Source organism: Capra hircus, chromosome 3, assembly GCF_001704415.2.
Source record: "Capra hircus breed San Clemente chromosome 3, ASM170441v1, whole genome shotgun sequence".
NCBI lineage: Eukaryota > Metazoa > Chordata > Mammalia > Artiodactyla > Bovidae > Capra > Capra hircus.
This window is the reverse complement of record NC_030810.1, coordinates 3,026,050-3,046,517: the sequence shown is the minus strand read 5'-3', so window position 1 is coordinate 3,046,517 and position 20,468 is coordinate 3,026,050. Positions and strand designations below refer to the sequence as shown.

Genomic DNA, 20,468 nt, shown 5'->3' with positions numbered 1-20,468 from the left:
GTGGCTTGCATGAGCCCAGCCCCTCCATCCTTCTACGCTTACCCCAGGGTTCTCCCCGCTTGCCCAAGGTGACAGCATCCTAACAGGATTTTTTTTAATAAGAAATGCCTGCACATACCTTTTTTAATCTCTGAGCTCCTGAGAAATCTAAATAGCAAATACAGGATTTAAAGAGGCCAAGGGAACATAAGATATAATGAAAATGGCGCAAAAGGATGTTAGTAACTTTGTCCTTGAGGATTTATCAGTTGCCTCTTTAACTGTGGGCACTGTGGCCGTGGAGATGTCATGGATGGAAAGCACGGTCCTCCTGGGAATGTCTTCTCTAGATTCAAATTCCTCTGTGTGCTCGATTCCAGTTTTCTCCACCTGGCACCTCTGGTCTGGTTTTCTGAGGGTACTCCTGGAGTCATCTGTCCTCTTTATAAAATTTTGGGCCACGGGTTTTCTTGCCTCGATGGCAGGACTCAGTAGGATGCTTGGCAGTTTTCCAGAATTCTGTCTCCATGGAACTTCTAGGACAGATACACAGCTTGGAGCCCAGGAGTTTGCCTTCCCCCCTCCTATTAGTGATTTCTTACTTGCTGGGGTCCAGCCCCGGTGGATCCAGGGTAATTCGAAGGGGAGATGGAGTTGGCGAGGAAAAACTTACTTATTTAGAAATATAAGAGAGATTAGGAAAGAATAGTAGGAAAATGAGTGGAGAAAAGAGGCTGAATAACTTGGTTTACGCGGAAAACTAATAAAACCTCGAGACAAGAGGTTTGCACCATCTACGTTAGGCCACCGGTGCCCACTTGAATAGCGGAGGGTGCCCCGCCTTGGGCTCCCTCTCGCGTGGGTCTTAGAAGCCAGGACAAGTAAGTAGACGTGGTGAGCCTCCCCACTCCAGATGGGAATTCAGGCTGAAAAGGAGAGGGAGGGAGAAGGAGAAAGAGAGAGAGAAAGAGATTCGACATGGGGGAAACCAGTCTTTCCAGTGACTGGCCCATCCTTTATTGTCCGGAAAGGCTTTTTATACTTTTGGTTGTATGTAGAGGTCAACGGATAATACAAAATTATGCAGTGTCAGCAGCCCTGACTCTTACTGAGACCAGGCTCTCTCTCTGCATACCCAGCTGTATACACAAGTCTTAGGTGATTTACATCATCTTCTGGCCAGAAGGCCAATTAACATTTTACAGCCCTTTTCTGATAAGGGTAATAGTGTTGTTCTTCCCAAAGTCTGGTGCCACTCTCAGAAAGCACTAAATAAAGTTACATTCTTACATAGCAAGGACACAACAATTTATAACAAAGAAGAGTACAGTGATTTATAACAAAGAGAAAGTTCATTAACTCAAAAGTCTAGTGTTGCTAACATCAAAAACTACTATATTCCTTTTTCTATATCCCAATTAGATTGATTAATATCCTTCAGGTGCCTAAAAGATAAAGAATATGAAAAAAAAAAAAAAGGATATGGAGGCCTGGCAGCAGTCATTGACTCAATAGTGAAAACCCTCTACCAATATAATTCTTTAAGAAAAAGGCTCTGTATCTTTAAGATGTTTTAAGCTTCGTGCCTCTCGCACTTGGGGGCTGTAAACAATCACAAGTTGTAAAAGTCCAGACAGACCAGTCAGGTAAGTTAGAAAGCTATCAGAGGGTTTTAAGCGGAGACATTCTTTTCATAAGCAGGAGACTAATTGGAGCTCTGTTAACTTTTTCCAGAGAAAGGTGGTGGGGGACAGCCCCTGTTAATGTCAGAAGAGTGGAAAGCACAGCACAGTAAAGCAGGCAGACTCTGGTTTTGGGGGTAGATGCTCAGGAAAATCCAGGGGGAACCCCTGAAGCCAGATCACGCCTTTGCGAACGTCAGGCTTCCTTCCTCATGACCTTTGCCACGGGCGGGATTCCTCATGCTGGCTCCCGGCACTTACTCTATCTAGGTGCTCCAGTGTTGGGAGCATATGTATGTGGTTGCTGTAATCCCTTGATGAACTGACCACTTATATACAGTATGTCATTATATACTGGCCATTTTGGTCACTTGTTGCAGTTATTGGCCTAAAGTCTATTGGGTCTGCCAAAAGTATGGATAGCCCTGCTCTCCTTTGGTTTCTGTTTTTGTGGAATATCTTTTCCTGTCCCTTCACCTTGAGCCTCTGTATGTCTTTACAGATGAAATGAATCTCCTGTAGGCAGCAGATACTTGAGTCTTGCTTTATCTCTCCCACCCACTCTCTGCCTTTCCCCGCCCCCCAGTTTTACTGAGATATAATTGACATATAGCACTGTGTACTTTTAAGGTATACAGCATAATGACTTGACTTAAATATATGGCGAAATAATTGCCAGAACAGGTTAGCTAACACCCATCATCTCATATAGATAGAAAAAAAAGAAGGAAATCTCTTCCTTGTTGTTGAGAACTCCTAGGGTCTACTCTCATAACAGCTGTCATATATGATGTACACTGTTCACTGTAGTCATCACTGAGCAGCACGTTCCCAGTATTTATTGGTCTAATAGCTGGAATTTGGTGCCTCCAGTTCCCTCTCCCCTCACCCTCTACCATACAGGGCTTGTCTTTCTCTTGTCTTTTAGATTGGGGAGTTTAATCCATTTACGTGTAGAATAATTGTGCTATTTCAACTCCTAAAAGATGATGCTGTTAAAATACAGCTCTCAATATGCCAGCAAATTTGGAAAACTCAGCAGTGGCCACAGGACTGGAAAATATCAGTTTTCATTCCAGTCCCAAAGAAAAGAAAGAAAGAAAGTGAAGTCGCTCAGTCGTGTCCAACTCTTTGTGACCCCATGGACTGTAGCCTACCAGGCTCCTCCATCCATGGGATTTTCCAGGCAAGAGTACTGGAGTGGGTTGCCATTTCCTTCTCCAGAGTATCTTCCTGAACCAGGGGTCGAACCCAGATCTCCCTCATTGTAGGCAGATGTTTACCATCTGAGCCACGGGGGAAGTCATTCCCAAAGAAGGGCAATGCCAAAGAAAGTTCAAGCTACTGCACAATTGTGCTCATTTTACGTACTGGCCAGGTAATGCTTAAAACCCTTCAGGCCAGGCTTCAACAGAACATGAACCGAGAACTTGCAGATGTACAGGCTGGGTTCAGAAAAGACACAGGAACCAGGGATCAAATTACCAACATCTGTTGGATCATACAGAAAGCAAGAGAATCTATTGATTATGCCAAAGCCTTTGTGTGGATCACAACAAACTGTGGAAAATTCTTCAAGAGATGGGAATACCAGCAGCCCACCTTACCTGCCTCCTGAGAAACCTGTATGCAGGTCAAGAAGGCAATAGTTAGAACCAGACATGGAACAATGGACTGGTTCCAAATTGAGAAAGGAGTTCATCAAGGGTGTATATCGTCATCCTGCTTATTTAACTTATATGCAGTGTACATCATGCCAAATGCTGGGCTGAATGAAGCACAAGCTGGAATCAAGATTGCCAGGAGAAATATCAATAACCTCAGACATGCAGACGACACCACCCTTATGGCAGAAAGTGAAGAGGAACTAAAGAGCCTCTTGATGAAGCTAAGAGGAGAGTGAAAAAGCTGGCTTAAAACTCAGAATTCAGAAAACTAAGATCATGGCATCTGGTCCCATCCCTTCATGACAAATTGAAGGGGAAACAAGGGAAACAGTGACAGGCTTTATTTTCTTGGGCTCCAAAATCACTGTGGATGCAGACCACAGTTACTAAATTAAAAGACGCTTGCTCCTTGGAAGAAAAGCTATGACCAGCCTAGAAAGCATATTAAAAAGCAGAGACATCACTTGGCCAACAAATATGTGTGTAGTCAAAACTGTGGTTTTTCCAGTAGTCATGTACGGATGTGAGAGTTGGGCCATAAAGAAGGCTGAGTGCCAAAGAATTGTGCTTTCAAACTGTGGTGCTGGAGAAGACTCCTGAGAGTGCCTTGGACTGCAAGGAGATCCAACCAGTCAATCCTAAAGGAGATGAGTCCTAGATATTCTTTGGAAGGACTGATGCTGAAGCTCTAGTACTTTGGCCACCTGATGCGAAGAGCTGACTCATTGGAAAAGACCCTGCTGCTGGGAAAGATTGAAGGCAGGAGGAGAAGGGGGCGACAGAGGATGAGATGGTTGGATGATATCACGGATTCAATGGACGTGAGCTTGAGCAAGCTCAGGGAGATGGTGAAGGACAGGGAAGCCTGGTGTGCTGCGGTCCGTGGGGTCTGAAAGAGTCGGACACGACTGAGCGACTGAGCAACAACGAAGTTCTTACTAATGCCGCCCTGTTGCTGTTCTGACTTTTTGTAGTTCCTGTGTTCCTTTTTCTTATCTTTTTTTGCCTGCCTCTGTGAATGCATGTCTTTCCATAGTGGTATGCCTTGGTTCTCTTCTCTTTATCCTTTGTGTATCTACTGTAGGTTTTTGCTCTGTGATTATTTTGAAACTTACCTAAAACATCTTGCAGATATAACAGTCTATTTTACACTGATAGCAACTTAACATCAATTGTATACAAAAACTCTATGCTTTTACCACCCCCCCTTCATATGTTTTTGATGTTATGGTCTACCTCTTTTTATATTCTTTATTAGCAAAATTATTGTGACTTTAGTTATTTTTAATACTTTATCTAAAACCTTCATGCTAGAGTTAAGTGATTAATACCTCCATCATATTATAGCATTAGAGTATTTTGAATTTCACTGTATACATATCTTCACCATTATGTTGTATGTTTTCTTGTTACTAATTAGTAGCTTTTTGTTTCAGCCTGAAGCCCTCCTTTCAGTGTTTCTCCTAAAGCAGGTCTGGTAGTGATGAACTCCCTCAACTTTTGTTTGTCTGGGAAAGTCTCACCTCTCCTTTATTTCTGAAGGATAGCTTTGTTGGATAGAGTATTCTTGATGGGTCTTTTCTTCCCCTTCATCTCTGAATATTTTGCCCTACTCTTTTCTGGCCTGTAAAGTTTCTCCTGACAAATCTTCTGATTGCTTTATAGCAGGAAGTTACCAGCTCTTTTAAGAGTCTCCCTTGTTTTTGATTTTTGACAGTTATAATACATCTTAGAGAAGATCTCCTTACTTGTGTGATAAGTTGCTTCAGTTGTGTGTGACTCTTTGAGACCCTATGAACTGTAGCCCGCCAGGCTCCTCTATCCATGGGGATTCTCCAGGCAAGAATACTGGAGTGGGTTGCCATGCCTTCCTCCATGGGATCTTCCTGACCCAGGGATCCAACCCACATCTCTCATGTTTCCTGCAAAGAGCCTGTAGGCAGGTTCTTCAGCGCGAGTGCCACCTGGGAAGCCCAAGATCTCCTGAAGTGAAGTTTGTCTGATGACCTGTGAGCTTCATGAGCTTGGATGCCCACATGTCTTCCAGAGTTAGGAAGTTCTCAGCCACTCTCTCTTTAAGGAAGCTTTCTGCCTTTCTCCCTCCATTGCTTGCATAGGCTTCTTCACTCTTTCCAGCCTGGACTGGATAATTTTGAAGGTCCTGTCTTCCTCTTCTCACATTCTTCTTCCACTTGAGCTGTTTTTTTGTTGACGCTCTGGTCACATTTTTCATTGCAGTCACTATGTTATTCAGCTCCAGAGTTTCTGTTTCTCCTTGAGAAACTTATTTTTCCCTGCGTTGTTTTCCTGACTTGTTGAATTGTCTTTTTATGCAGCTCGTCAAGCTTCCTTAAAACAGCTGTTTTGGGTTCTCTGTCGGCTGTCTTGCGGAGCCCCGTGTCTGTGGAGTCAGTCACACTGGAAGCACACTGGTGGTGCTGCATTTCCTTGATTTTTCGCGTTCCTTGCGCCTTATGTTGCTGTCCTCCCATCAGAAGTAGCAGCAGCCCCTCCCGCCTTTACTAACCGAGTTGGGAGATGCATACTCCACCAGCACTGCTGGGGGGCCCGAGGCTTGCTCACCTCCTTTGGGTGCACTCTCTCCTGCTTCCTGCTCGCCCCTTGCAGAACTCCTCCGCTTCGCTGCCGGCTCTGTGTGCTGCAGCTCCACGCCGGGTACTCACAGCCTCCCTCCGCCTTCCCAGGAGTGGAGCCAGCGCCAAAGGTGTGGTCTCTCCCTTTGCAGACTCAGGATGGCTTTCTGCTCGAGTTCCCTAGCCGTCCCTCAAAGCTCATGGTCACCACCGTAGGGATCGCTCACGGGGAGCAACTAGAGAACGCTCTCATGCAGCAACAAAGACCCAGAGCAACAAAGGAAAGAGAGAGAACAAATGGCGCTGTAAAATTCGTGTCCACTGTTACTGGAAGCTCGCAGTGAGCTGGGGTAGGAAAGTACTTCTGGCCGCAAGAGGGAGAGGTCCTGCATGGAGCAGTCAGCATCCTACACAGCGGGACGGGGCTGTGGGTGTCTCCATGGAATTCAGGAGCAAGGATGTGACGTGAGACCTGGCTGAGGCCCTCTGGAGGGCCAGCCGCTGCAAAGAGAAATGTGGCTGAGTTCTGGAAAGGAGACGGGGTCGTCATCGTTTGAAGATGATAGCAGTCTACCAAGTCAGTCAACCCCTTAAACTTTAAATATGTTTAAAAAATTTGTAAGGTGGCCAGGGACAAAATAAATACACAAAAGTCAGTATTTTTCCTCTGTGTCAGCAATAGCCAGCTGGAAACAATGTGGATCAAGCTCTTCCTCCAGAACTGGAAGCAAAAACGTAAATTTCCGCAGCATGGGTGCGTTTAGTAAGAGCTTATAGTAACTGTATCGAGAAGCCACAGAATTCTACTAAGAAATATAAAAGGCTTGGAAGAAGTCATGAGAGACGTTGTGTTCTGCACGGAAACTCAATATTATAGAGATGGCACTTCTCTCAAATTAACTTAAGAGTGTAATGCCGACCCAGTAAATGTTCAGTGGATGTTTTGGAATTTGGCGAAGGGCGTTCTGAAGTCTCTGTGAGGAGCTCCCCTGGTGGCCCACTGGTCAGGATTCTGTCTTCCAGTGCAGGGGGCGCCAGCTCGATCCCTGACTGGGGAACTGAGGTCCCACTTGCTGTGCAGGGCGGCCAAAATGAGAAAGCTTTATCTAAAAGAATAAATGCAGTCATAGCCTTTCATAAGGAGAAGGCAATGGCACCCCATGCCAGTACTCTTGCCTGGAAAGTCCCATGGACGGAGGAGCCTGGTAGGCTACGGTCCATGGGGTCGCTAAGAGTCGGACACGACTGAGCGACTTCACTTTCACTTTTCACTTTCATGCACTGGAGAAGGAAACGACAACCCACTCCAGTGTTCTTGCCTGGAGAATCCCAGGGATGGGGGAGCCTGGTGGGCTGCCGTCTATGGGGTCGCACAGAGTCGGACACGACTGAAGCAACTTAGCAGCAGCAGCAGCAGCAGCCTTTCATAAAAATGCTCGAAAGGACCAGTTTTAGGCCAGTAATGTATTCTTTATTTTCATTCCTTTAAGTAGAGAAGGAATCTCTTTAGCTGGGAGTCTGAGCTCCACGTTTCCCTGTTGCCTGCTCTGTTGGTGTCGTTTTGATCTGTTTTCCATGTGACAAGATGATCTGTAAATTATTTCCATTTTGGGGTCAGTCAGAAAGACCTGCCTGAAGTTGCGTCTTCTCTATTCTGTGCAGTAACCTCGGGCTTCAGGTGCAGTGAACTCACACAGCCTTCCGAGAGCATTCCTTGTTCCTTTCCATGGACAGTAATGTCTGTGGAAGTAGCTGACGCTTAATGATCTTTTGATTTCTCTCTGCACCAGGTGCTGGGTGGTTCCATATATGCATTTCTTCTGCTGTCGAAGTTTACCCATTAGTTGTTCTCAGCTGTAGCCGATACAATCATTCTAACAACAGCTGACGTCAGTACAGCAGTTACTGTCCCTAAGGAGTTTCATCCGTCACTTCCTTTAATCCTCACGGGAACTTGCGAGATAGGTGTCATCCCCATTTGCTAAGTTTGGAAACAGGCACAAAAGTTAGCGTGTCTGAGGTTACATAGACGGTCTCAAAGGGAGGATGTCACCCCAGGTCTGCCTGTATCCAGTCTGGGAGTTAGCCTCGTGCTATACAGCTTCCCGCCTGTGCATTCCAAAGGCTTCATGCTTGTGTTTTATTTATCGGTAGTGGCCGCAATGAGCAGGATTTTTTTTTTTTTTTCGGCTGCCCGGGGCTTTGTTGCCGCACCCGGGCTTTCTCTAGATGGGGCGAGCGGGGGCTGTTCTTCGTGTTTGGTGCAGGGGCCGCTCACTGCTGTGAGTTCTCTTGCTGCCGACCACAGGTTTATGTGGGCTTCAGCAGCTGCAGAGTGTGGGCTCCGCAGTTCTGTGGCGAGTGGGCTTAGGCGCTCTGCAGTGTGTGGGATCTTCTATACCAGGGATTGAACCCCTGTCCCTTGCATTGGCAGGCGGATTCTTAACCACTGGACCACAAGGCCACAAGGGAAGTCCCTGTGAGCAGATTTTTAATCACCTGGAAGGTTTTTTAACAGCATGCCCCTGACTTGGAGCAGTGGCTTTCTCTCTGCTGCTGGTGCTCAGCGGTCATTACCTGTAGCGGTCAGGTTGTGGTAGCACCGTTGGAATCAGTGTTGTTGTTGCTGTTTTTCCTGTTATTCTCTTTATTCCTTGACAGATTAATTACAGATTTCAGCTTTTCAGTGCCACATGTGGGTGAGTTAGAATAGTCACAGCACCTTGCTAGGGCGCCATGCCAAAGAAACAGGGCATCTGGGCCCACGGGTACCAGTTCTGGCATCAGAGCACAGAAATACAGTCCTGGCTGGTGAAAACTACTTGATGTACGTTGGTGCAACCACGTCATAAAGCTCTGTGCCGGGACGTCACCCGGCTGAAGACCGCTGACCCAGCAGTGCCGCTTCTCGCCGTGTGCTGGAGGGTCCTGTGTGCGTGTGTGCTGGGATACACCTGTGAGACGGCTCAGAGCCGTGTGGTCTGTCGTGCCCCAGGCCAAGAACCACCGCGTGTCCACCAGCACAGCAGTGGATGGGTGCGTCGTGTATTCATACGGTCACGTTGCCACTCAGCCGTGCTGAGGGACAGAGGCCGACACACGTGGAAACGTGAGAGAGAGAGTGTGTGTGTGTGTGTGTGTGTGTGTGTGTGTGTGTGTGTGTGTGTGTGTGAGAGAGATTCCTTCCATCCGTCCTGCGCACGTGGAACAGGCAGGCGGATATGCGAACAGCAGAGCTGGTCACGCAGACCCGGGACTCGAGCCGGCAGCGGCACCTCGGGCTCTGGGGGCCCTGGCAGGGTTTGCTCTCCTGACGCAGCCGCTGGCTGCAGGTGGCACCGTGTTGTTCTCTCAAACTGTGCAGTTCTGTCTTTGGTGGTTTCCTGTATGTTAAACGTTGAAGTGTTTGGTTCCAGACCGTTTTCCCATGTGTTCCGTTTGACCCACACCAGACATGAACATGTGCTTTGCAGAGAAGTCTGATGACGAACGTGTCTCCGGGTGGACAGGACCCTCAGAATAGTCCTCCTGGGGGGTCTCTGCTTTCCTCGGTTGGTTGGGTGCAAGCATTCCTCGGTTTAGGAAGAAGAGGAGCTTCTGACAGGCTGTATATGAATCACTTCCTGAGGTCATGGGGGAGCATACTATTTAAAGTAGATGCCCGCACGCTCTGATTTATTGTCCCCTCCTAGATTCATCAGGCCATTGTTTATTTGGTTTGCTTAACGTGGGGCAGAGCTCTTCCAGGAGGGCCCAGGACCCCTCAGATCAGCGACCGAGTAGAGGGCAGTGCTGTGCCTGACCCCGCTCCTGAGAGATTCTGGCGAGACCTGCAGGTCAGGGTTTGCAGCATTATTTTAACGACAGTACCTTCTCCTGAAGCCTTGTGTTGAAATGTAAAGAAACAAACCTCTAAGGTTAGTGCTTTTTACGTGTATGACTTACTATAATAAATAATTATAAACTTAAAAAGTGACTATAAACACAATTAAATGCCCACAGTTCTGGGGACAAGTATGTGTGTGGCGAATGCAATTAGTACTCAGTCCCAGAGGCACCTGTTCCCCTGAAAGATCCTGGAAAGTCACTTCTTCCAAAGTGTGTGTGAAGTGGCCAGCCAAACGAGGAAACGCTTTGCCAGAGGTCCCCGCTGCCCGACACCAGCTGAGTCAACAGTCTGCAGCCCATGCGAGGAGGGAGCCGCCCGGCAGCAGGCAGGAGGGCGCCGGGGGCGGGCGAGTGTCCCCGCGTCACCTGCAGCGCCCCCGCCACGGCCGGGGTGCCGCCCGCGGGTCTCAGCTCAGCTCCGAGCCCAGAGCCTCAGCCTTTCCGTGAAGAGCTTCCAGAGCGCGGCTCGTGGGGTGGGCTGTGTGTGTTTTAGAAAGTGATGACAGGAAGCGGCGTGTCAGGGAGGAAGGTGACGCCACGTGGGTTGGCGCTGACCACACAGCAGGCGAGTGTCGCCTGCAGGAGCACCACCTGCAGCCTCCCCCAAGGCCGGGCGCCCGTCCTTCGCGCCAGAGACTTTTATGACAGCGGCGACCGTTAGCCCAGGGTTTACTGTGTGCGAGGCACTGAGCTGCTTGCTTTGTTATCCCATCGAATCCTTTCCTGCAGGGTAAATATTAGCATTTCCATTTTATTGTGAGGAGACCGAGGCAGGGCGAGGTCAGGCCGCGCTGCGGAGGCCGTAAAGCTTGGAGGCAGGGAGGCCGGCTGGGTCCCCTGCGCTCACGGGCCCACCTCCCGCCCCCGATTCCGCCCACGTTCCAGCGGCTTTTAGGCACTATTTGGGCTAATGATACAGTTTCTCTTGGTTTTTTTTTCTCTTCCATTTTCAAAAATTAAGCATATTTCACATGACTAATTCCTATGTGGTGAGTACAGTGGTGGATTCTCAGATTTTACTGTACATATTAAAAGTCTATAAAACCGGGGTCTATAATGGTTGCTTGTTTGGAAAGTTGCTGATACAGCAGAACAAACTGCGTGTAACTCAGAGCCTGTCGTCAGTGGGGGCGCTTTTAAAAGCACAGAGTCAGCCTTGACTTACCCGCTCTACCTGCCGCCGCCGCCTTACGTGAGAGCTTGAAAAATGCCAGAATCTTGATATTTTGCAGCAATAGGAAAAGCCTCTCCCAGCTATCATAATCCTACCCAATCTTGTGTTAAAAGTCCTTAACCTCTCAACAGTACGACTGTGACCTTCACAATGTGCGTCCCCGGTGGCAGTTGGTGCCAACACAGAATCCTGGTGGAGGCTGGCAGCCCACCTCCCCCCCACCTCCGCCCCGGGTGCGCTGTCCCAGGCGGGGCTCGCTGAGCTTAGCAGCTACTGTGCGCGTTTGTCCCGGTCCTGAGTTCTCTGTCCTGCACGATGCCAGATACATAGGAATTACTTCGTATCATCAGGAGTGGTTTTAAGTAGAATTTTAAATGTCTCAATTAAGTCAGTCGTCAATATCATCCCTATAATAAAGTTCAGTTCAGTTGCTTAGTCATGCCTGACTCTTTGCGACCCCACGGGCTGCAGCACACCAGGCCTCCCTGTCCATCACCAACTCCCAGAGCTTGCTCAAACTCATGTCCATCGAGACGGGGATGCCATCCAACCATCTCATCCTCTGTCGTCCCCTTCTCCTCCTGCCTTCAGTCTTTCCCAGCATCAGGGTCTTTTCAGATGAGTCAGCTCTTCACATCAGGTGGCCAAACGATTGGAGTTTCAGTTTCAGCATCAGTCCTTCCAATGAATATTCAGGACTGAATTCCTTTAGGATGAACTGGTTGGATCTCCTTGCAGTCCAAGGGATTCTCAAGAGTCTTCTCCAACACCACAGTTCAAAGGCATCAGTTCTTTGGCACTCAGGCTTCTTTATGGTCCAGCTCTAACATCCATACATGACCACTGGAAAAACCATAGCCTTGATTAGATGGACCTTTGTTGGCAAAGTAATGTCTCTGCTTTTTAATATGCTAAGTTGGTCATAGCTTTTCTTCCAAGGAGCGAGCGTCTTTTAATTTCATCGGTGCAGTCACCATCTGCAGTGATTTTGGAGACCAAGAAAATAAACTCAGCTACTGTTTCCATTGTTTCCCCATCTATTTGCCATAAAGTGATGGGACTGGAAGCCATGATCTTGGTGTTTTGAATGTTGAGTTTAAGCCAACTTCTTCACTCTCCTCTTTCACTTTCATCAAGAGGCTCTTTAGTTCTTCTTTGCTTTCTGCCATAAGGGTGGTGTCATCTGCATATCTGAGGTTATTGATATTTCTCCTGGCAACCTTGATTCCAGCTTGTGCTTCATCTAGCCCGGCACTTCACGTGATGTATTCTGCATATAAATTAAATAAGCAGGGTGACAATATAGAGCCTTGATGTACACCTTTTCCTATTTGGAACCAATCTGTTGTTCCATGTCCAGTTCTAACTGTTGCTTCCTGACCTGCATACAGATTTCTCAAGAGGCAGGTCAGGTGCTCTGGTATTCCCATCTCTTGAAGAATTTTCCGCAGTTTGTTGTCATCCACACAGTCAAAGGCTTTAGTGTAGTCAATGAAGCTGAAGTAGATGTTTTTCTGGAACTCTCTTGCTTTTTAGATAATTCAACAGATGTTGGCAGTTTGATCTCTGTTTTCTGTGCCTTTTCTAAATCCAGCTTGAACATCTGGAAGTTCATGGTTCATGTACTGCTGAAGCCTGGCTTGGAGAATTTTGAGCATTACTTTACTAGCATGTGAGATGAGTGTAATTGTGTGGTAGTTTGAGCATTCTTTGACATTGCCTTTCTTTGGGATTGGAATGAAAACTGACCTTTTCCAGTCCTGTGGCCACTGCTGAGTTTCCCAGATTTACTGGCATATTGAGTATAGCACTTTCATAGCATCATTTTTAGGATTTGAAATAGCTCAGCTGAAATTCCATCACCTCCACTCACTTTGTTCATAGTGATGGTTCCTAAGGCCCACTTGACTTCGGACTTCAGGGTATCTGGCTCTAGGTGAGTGATGACACCATCGTGGTTATCTGGGTCATGAAGATCTTTTTTGTATAGTTCATAATAAAGTAGTCAGTATAATAAGGACAGCAGATTTTTTTCCTGGGAAGTAATTTATCATTGTATTGATTAATTTTAGTCACTTAGCATTTTAATTCAAAAGCACTTTTATAGCCACTACGTTTTCTTAAAAAAATTGAGGTCATTTTGAGACAACGGTAGATTCAAATGTAGTTGTAAGAGGTAACAGAGACCCTGGGGACCGCTTACTCAGCCCTCCCTGCTGATGACATCTGACGAAGCTGAGTGCAGTGTTGCACCCGGGATGCAGACCTCGATGCCGTCAGGATACGGGACATCTCCAGCATCCCGAGGATCCCGCTTTGTCGCCCTGTTGTAACCACACCCACCCTCTGCCTTCCACCCCACCCTGTCCCAAACCCCTGGCGACTGCTGATCTGGTCTCCATTTTACAGTGTTATCCTGTTGAGACTGTTACGGAAATGGAATCGTGCAGCGTGTAAATTTTGAGACTGGCTTTTTTTCACTCAGCACAACTCTCAGCGGGTCCATCCAGGTTGTTGTGTGAATCAGCAGCTCATTCCCTTTTTCTTGCCAAGTAGTATTCCGTGATGTGGGTGTGGCACGGTTTATCTCTTGGTTCCCTGAAGGGCATCTGGGCTGTGTCCAGTGTCTGGCTGCTCTGAGCAAAGCTTCTACCATAAACACCCTACACAGGCTCTTGCGTCCACACGACTTCACTGCTCCGGGCTCAGTGCCCAGGAGAACAGTTGCTGGCTTGTATGGCGGTTGCACGGTTAGTTTTAAAGACCTGGTGAAGCTGTTTCCAGAGCAGCTATAGCGTTTTGCATTCCCACCAGCCGGGAATGAGGGGTCCAGGCTCTGTATCCTTCCCAGCGTCTGCCGTGGTCTCTGTGTTTCTGATAGGTGTGGGTCCCATCTCGTGCTGCGAACCGCGTTTCCTTGGCAGGGAATGGCTTTGCCTGTCTTTGCACGTGCGCTTCGGCATCTGTGTGTCGTCTTTGGTGAAGTGTCTGTTCTTTCGTCCGTTTTCCAGCTCGATTGCTTGCTTGCTGCTGCTGTCCAGGAGTCTGTGCGCCCTGGGCCCTGCCCCTTGCTGGGCCTGTGAGCTGAGCACACGCCCTCACCGTCTAGTGTGCCTCCCACGCTGTCAGGCTTGTGGCCCATGGACCGTGTTCCGTGGTGACAGCGCCCATGCACCAGTTTTTCCTTCAGCTGATCATGTTTTGGGGTCAAGTCAGAACCGTTCATTTACCTGGCCCCACACCCCGAGGACTTTCCTCTAGGTTTTCCCCCAGAGGTTGTGTAGTTTTGTGTTTTGCATCTCGGTCCGTGGCCCGTTCCAGCGTAGGCGCTGTGTAAGGTGTGAGACTCCGGTCAGGCTCCCGTCCTACCTGCGTGCCCAGTAGCGGCGGTGCCACGTGGTGAAAGCCTTCTGGACAGAGCACCTTTGTCAGAAGTCAGGCGGGTGTGTCTGTGAGGAGGACCTGGGCTCCCTGCTCTGTCCCCTGGGTCTGGGTGTCCCCCCCTGCCCTGGCCACACTGTCCTGAGCGCTGTTGCTGTTACGTCCTGAGATCAGGAGCCTGATGCTTCCCGCGTCTTTCTTCTTTTTCAAAATGTTTCAGCCACGCTAGGCCCCGTGCCTTTCTGTTTAAGTCTTAGGACAATCTGGTCCACATCTACAAACCGTTTGGGACTGTGATAGGAATTGTATTGAACCTGTATGTCAATCTGGGGAGAGCTGACATCTGCACTGTGTGAATCTTGCCGTTGACGGACAGGGTGTGGCTCTCTCTTTAGACCTCCTGTGATTTGTTTTATCCACGTTGTGTAGTTTTCAGTACACAAGTTCTATACATATTTTGTTAGATTTACGAATAGTACTTCTCTTTTCTGAGCAGTTATAGATGGTGAGAGGAGAAGGCAATGGCACCCCACTCCAGTACTCTTGCCTGGAAAATCCCATGGACGGAGGAGCCTGGTGGGCTGCAGTCCATGGGGTCGCTACGAGTCAGACACGACTGAGCGACTTCACTTTGACTTTTCACTTTCATGCATTGGAGAAGGAGATGGCAACCCATTCCAGTGTTCTTGCCTGGAGAATCCCAGGGACGGGGGAGCCTGGTGGGCTGCCGTCTATTGGGTCGCACAGAGTCGAACATGACTGAAGTGACTTAGCAGCAGCAGCAGCATAGATGGTGATGTATTTTTAACTTTGGTAGCCGTGTGTTCATTGCCAGCAAATGGGAACAGTTCATTTCTGTATGTTCATCTGGTGTCCCGCAACCTTGCAGAGCTCACTTACTAGTTCCGTGAGCTCTGCCTTCTGTTTGCAGTCCTATTTGTTAAATGCTCCAGTGTGCCAGGCATTGTGTTAAGGCTTCCCACGCGTTTGCTAGAGGCCAGAACACAGTGGGGCTCAAATCTTGACACGTGAGTCTCTTACTCACTTCGTCTGTTCATGTGGCAGGTATTTAAGGAGCACTGACGTGGACCAGACGCAGGTTCCTGCCCTCTGGGCTCTCGGTCTAAAACCAGGTTAGAAGTGACAGGAGCGATTATGTGTCGGTTCGTTGAACTAGTCTAGAAATAAAAGGAGCTGGTCAGTCATGACTCAATGCATCTGACTCCTGCTGTCCGTGGGAAAAGCAGGGGCATGTAGTCAGCCTGTGTGGAGTGGGAGCACCGGGGCAGGGGGGTTCCTGAAGTGTTAATTTCCCCAGGAAAGGTCTCCAAGCCAAGATGCCTGTTGGTTCTTGAGATTCAGAGATGTCAGTGGTAAAGTCTCATACAAAGGGAATTCTAGGTATTGCTTGTGTCAAAGAGCCCAAGAACCCCTGGCCAAAACCGAGTGAAGGTCTCCGGTTGCCTCCCTCCTCTCCTCCTTCAGCAGCGGCCGTGTGAGCCCCTCTGCCACTGACCCTGCTCCACGGCCCCAGGCCCCAGGCCCCACGGCCCCAGCCTCCCCTGCTGCCCCATGGTGCCCCGGCCACGCCCTCCGTCCACACACTCTGGCTCCTCCCTCTGTGGTGGTCCTCCCCTCCCCTCCCCTCCTCTGCTGGGCAGGTTATCTTTCGCTCGGGCAGGCGCTCGGGCAGGCGGGGCTGCAGCCCTGTGAAGTGGGGAGGTGGGGCCCTCAGGGAGTGACATGCACCCCAGGTACCCTTTCCTTTGGGGACTGTCCTCTATGCCCCTGCCTGAGCTCTTGTAACGAGAACAGCTATAGGTCTCCGGTCCCCTGGGAGATAAGATCTTACTGTACAGGCCCTCGCGGGGCGCTGCTGATTGAGCCTTGGGGTCACGGGCGTGAAGCCCTGTCTGCAGTCCAGCGGGTCCACGCCTGCGCCGACCCTGCGCCCGCGCCCCTCCGCCCTCAGGAGTGAGGGTGCTCCTCTCCCTTCACACTCCTCGCAGGAGAAGCTGCTCGTCTTCGAGTCGGCCTGGAAGAAGGAGAAGGACATCGTCTCCAAGGAGATAGAGAAGCTCCGGGTGTCCATCCAGACCCTGTGCCGGAGCGCCCTTCCCCTGGGCAAGATCATGGACTACATCCAGGAGGACGTGGACGCCATGCAGAATGAGCTGCAGCTGTGGCGCGCTGAGAGCCAGCAGCACGCCGAGGCCCTGCAGCAGGAACAGAGGTGGGGAGGGAGGGGGAGACATAGCCCAGGGCAGCAAGTGGAGGCACAGCAGCAGGAGCAGAGGTGGGGGGGTGGGGAAGGGGCGGGAGGGAAGGGGAGACACAGCCCAGGGCAGCACGCCAGGCCCTGCAGCAGGAGCAGAGGTGGGGGGAGGGTGGGGGGGGGTCGGACGGGGGTTCGGGGGGGGGTAGACAGGGGCAAACAGTCCTAGGCAGCAAGTGGAGGCCCTGCAGCAGGAGCAGAGGCTGGCGGGGAGGTCGGTGGAGGGGGGCGGGGGAGGGTGGGTAAGGGGGTGGGGGACTGGAAGGGGGGAGACCTCCCCTCTCAATCCTCTTTCTTACCTCCCCCCCCCAAGGAAAGTACATTGCTTCTTCATTCGCAACCTAACATGCATTTCTCTGTAGCAGCTAGGAAAAATCTACATTCAGTGTGGAATCCCGAGATTTAGACATACAAAAGGCAGGAAACTTTGCAGTTTGGATACCATGTTTATCATGTGTCTTATCGAAATCCCCACAGTTTTGTGACTGTAACTTGAAAGTCTTTTAAATTTTTTTCTTGGAAAAAGCACATCTGTATTTTTATCCTTCCCTCCCTGCCTTTGGATACAGTGAGTAATTTGCTTGTGTTGCCTTCCACTGTTTTAATCAAGAAGCCAGTGTAGGGACTTCCCTGGTGACCCAGTGGTTAAGACGCTGCACTCCCAACACAGGGGCCCTGGGTTCAGTCCCCAGTCGGGGAGCTAAGATCCCCACGTGCCGCACGACGACGATGTGGCCAAAAAGAAAAGCATCAGATGGGAAAGGAGGGAGGTCCTCACGGGCCCCGGCTTGTGTCCTGGCAGCATCACGGACGGCACCGTGGAGCCCCTGAAGGCAGAGCTGGCAGAGCTGGAGCAGCTGGTCAGGGACCAGCAGGACAAGATCTGTGCTGTGAAGGCCAACATCCTGAAGAACGAGGAGAAGATCCAGAAGATGGTGTACAGCATCAACCTGAGTTCCAGGAGGTGAGAGCTCAAAGCTGCAGACTCCAGCGGGTCCCTCAGCCTGCGCGTAAGGAGGAGGCTGGCATTTCGCTTCCGGTGTGAGGTTTCAGTCTAAAGGCGGCGGTGAGCAGCTCACAGCATCATCCTCCTGGTTTTCAGAGCTTTACCACCTTAGGCACATTCGAGAGGAGAGACCGTGTTTCCCTGCCTTCCTCTGCTGGAACACTCGCTAGTTACAAACGGCTCTTGCAGATGCCGCTGATGTGAGATGTTTCTCTGCAAGCCTGGTCTCTCCCGTCAGCTGTTCGGTCCTGGGCCGGTCTGTCCAGCGGGCGAGCGGTGCTGGGACCACCCGGGATGTGGGAGTTCGAGACGGCAGACTCCGAGCCTGCTGACAGGACTGCTCAAGCCCCGAGTGAGGCTGGCTGCACGTTTTGACAGGAGCCTTATAAATGCAATGAGGCCCAAAAAGCAGAGACTTAAATTTTTAGCTTACTTCCACTTGCAAAGGGTTCATTTCAGCCCGTGTCTTTATAAGGTACCCATGAACTCTAGTTTTTAACCTCTCTGTCATTGCGTGTACCTTAACGCAATTTTCTTATTGCTCCCTATTACGGTTTGCTTATTTTTCCAGCCCTTAAAAGTTCGTATATTTAAAAAGGAGATTTGATTGTGGCCTTTGCGGGCTTCTTCTGACCTGAGAGTATCATAGGCCGGATCCTCACTTTTTTCAATATCGAGCCCCTGGGCTTCCCCACGAGCACATCAGTGCAGCTGCGGGATCCCTCATCCTCTCTAGAAGCAAAGCTTGCTCTTCAGGCCAATGGCCCCGGCCTGTCCCTTTGCCCAGGTGTAAGCACCTGGGCACCTCAGAGACAGATGGCTTAGGAAAAACCCGCGGAAGGAAAACTTTAAAGGATGCACAGATTTGCAGAATTTTTTGATGTTACCATTTTTTAGAAATGTTTTTTTAAAGCGAAAGTTTTTTTTTTTAAACATGGTTTATATTTGGTTTTTCACTACACATAATATTGTAAATACTAAAGTCTTATATTTGTGTATAAAGGATTTCACTGTTTGGAGACATGCTTACGGGTCTTAAAATCTGGGTCCTGACACTTGTATTCTAGATACTGTTATTTATGATGTAACCCAAGCAGTGTCATTTTAAATGTTAGAATTTCCTGAGAAAGTTTTGTTTCTTTAAAAGATTAGCACAGATGGCACAGTTAAGTTTTTCTTTAGTGTAATTTCCAAAATAAATCTGTTACAAAGGTCGTTCTATGATTTTTGAAGCTAAGTTCAAGATTGGATTATTAAGATGTGCCATTGTGAAACACTGGTCTTTTTCTCCTTTCTGTAGTTAACCATAAAATTCTGTTTGCTGAAATGACACTAGATATTAACACGTCATTGGAGGAGGGGAGGTGTGCCAGTTACCCAGGCCTTCCTATGTCCACAGTCTCTTTTCCACTGACTCAAGTGACAGCCACCACCCCAAAGGGACCCTGTTTTGCATCAGGTTAAGAAGTCTGCCATTTATGAATTTGTATGTAAGACTAAGAGTTTTTGTGTTGCAAAAAAATCGCATACATTGTATGTGAGTCAAATTTTGTATGGAATAGTCTCTCAAATTGTATCATAAAATTTATTTTTATCTTATACATAAATCATTAAAAATAATCACCTGTTTTTTTCTATCAGTGTATGGGGTTGTGCAGTTCAGTTCACGCCTGGAAAAAAGCGTATGGATTTTTAAAACTTCAGCATGTATGCAGTTTATTTTTCTGTGAAGACAGTTCAGGGAAATTTATATTTTCACTCATGATACCCCTTTTCTGTTTAAATTGGAGTCTTACATAAGGCAGGTAAACACTTTTCAGGAATTTTATGATCATTCATGAAGTCCTAGGAAGTCACTGCATGTGGTTATGACTGTATTCAACACAGATGAATAAATCTTGTTATTTATGATTTTGATAAAATATGCAAATAGGATTATTAAATGTTTTCCTCTGCTTTGGCATGTAAGTTTTCAGGAGGTACTGGAGTCATACTTTAGACATTTTAATTAAAGACAATTGAGCTGATTGGACTGACACATTTATATTTAAAGGAAATACATCAACCGTTGAAAAAATAACTTGGAGACTAAAATTCACGCTTTCTACTTTGATGTTCATACTTATTTTTCCTCTCAAAAAGCAACATGAAAACTAGTAACTGGACTCTAGGAAGAGAGGTTGGTAGTGTTCAGTGACAGTGTAAGTGGAGTTGGGGGCTTGGGGGGTCTGGAATCCTCAGCCGGTCGACAGGTGCCCCTGAAGTATTCCTGGACTTCTCCAAGCCGCCCTGACCTGACCGGGATGTGTCTTCCACTGACGTGTGCAGCATGGGGGGACTTGAGTGAGAGGAGAGGCGCCCAGACCTCTCCCGGCTTTTGAATAAACAGCGTGGTATCCCCAATCACAGGCTTAGGGTGACCAACCAGCTTGAGCTCCCACAAAAACTAGGTTCAGAATGAGACTGCCTTTGGATGTATCTTCCCTGAAAAGTTTATAAAAATAATCAAAAAAGGAATAAAAATTGTTCGGTTTCTCCTTTTTCCTAAAAAAAAGAAGAATGACATTGCCCGTAAGACCCTGTGCTCATGCAGCCCACCCTGAAGGGTTTCCGTACAGACTGGACTTCCCTCCCAGCTCTGGGGTCTTCCACCCACTCGCAGGGAGGCAGAGACAGGTCGCCTCATTCCTCTTGGCCCCCTGTGCCCCCAACCCTGCCAGGAGCCCACCAGCCAGGAAAGCAGGCTTGTGAGTCCCAGGGCTGCTGGGACAGGAGGAAGCCCCCAGCTCGTCCACTCCCTGAGAGAGTTCCCCTCCGTCCCA

The 20,468-nt window shown here is 48.7% G+C and overlaps 1 protein-coding gene across 3 annotated transcripts in view; it reads left to right on the top strand.

Annotated features, from left to right (window-relative positions):
* Positions 1–19,283, top strand: part of TRAF3IP1 (TRAF3 interacting protein 1) — a 61,089-nt gene extending 41,806 nt beyond the window's left edge. For all 3 annotated transcript variants that reach the window (XM_018040176.1, XM_018040172.1, XM_018040186.1), the window contains 2 exons: positions 16,375–16,598; positions 17,443–19,283. In XM_018040176.1, coding sequence (XP_017895665.1) covers positions 16,375–16,598; positions 17,443–17,608 — 390 coding nt within the window. In that variant the 3' untranslated portion in view covers positions 17,609–19,283. The remainder of the gene's footprint in view (positions 1–16,374; positions 16,599–17,442) is intronic.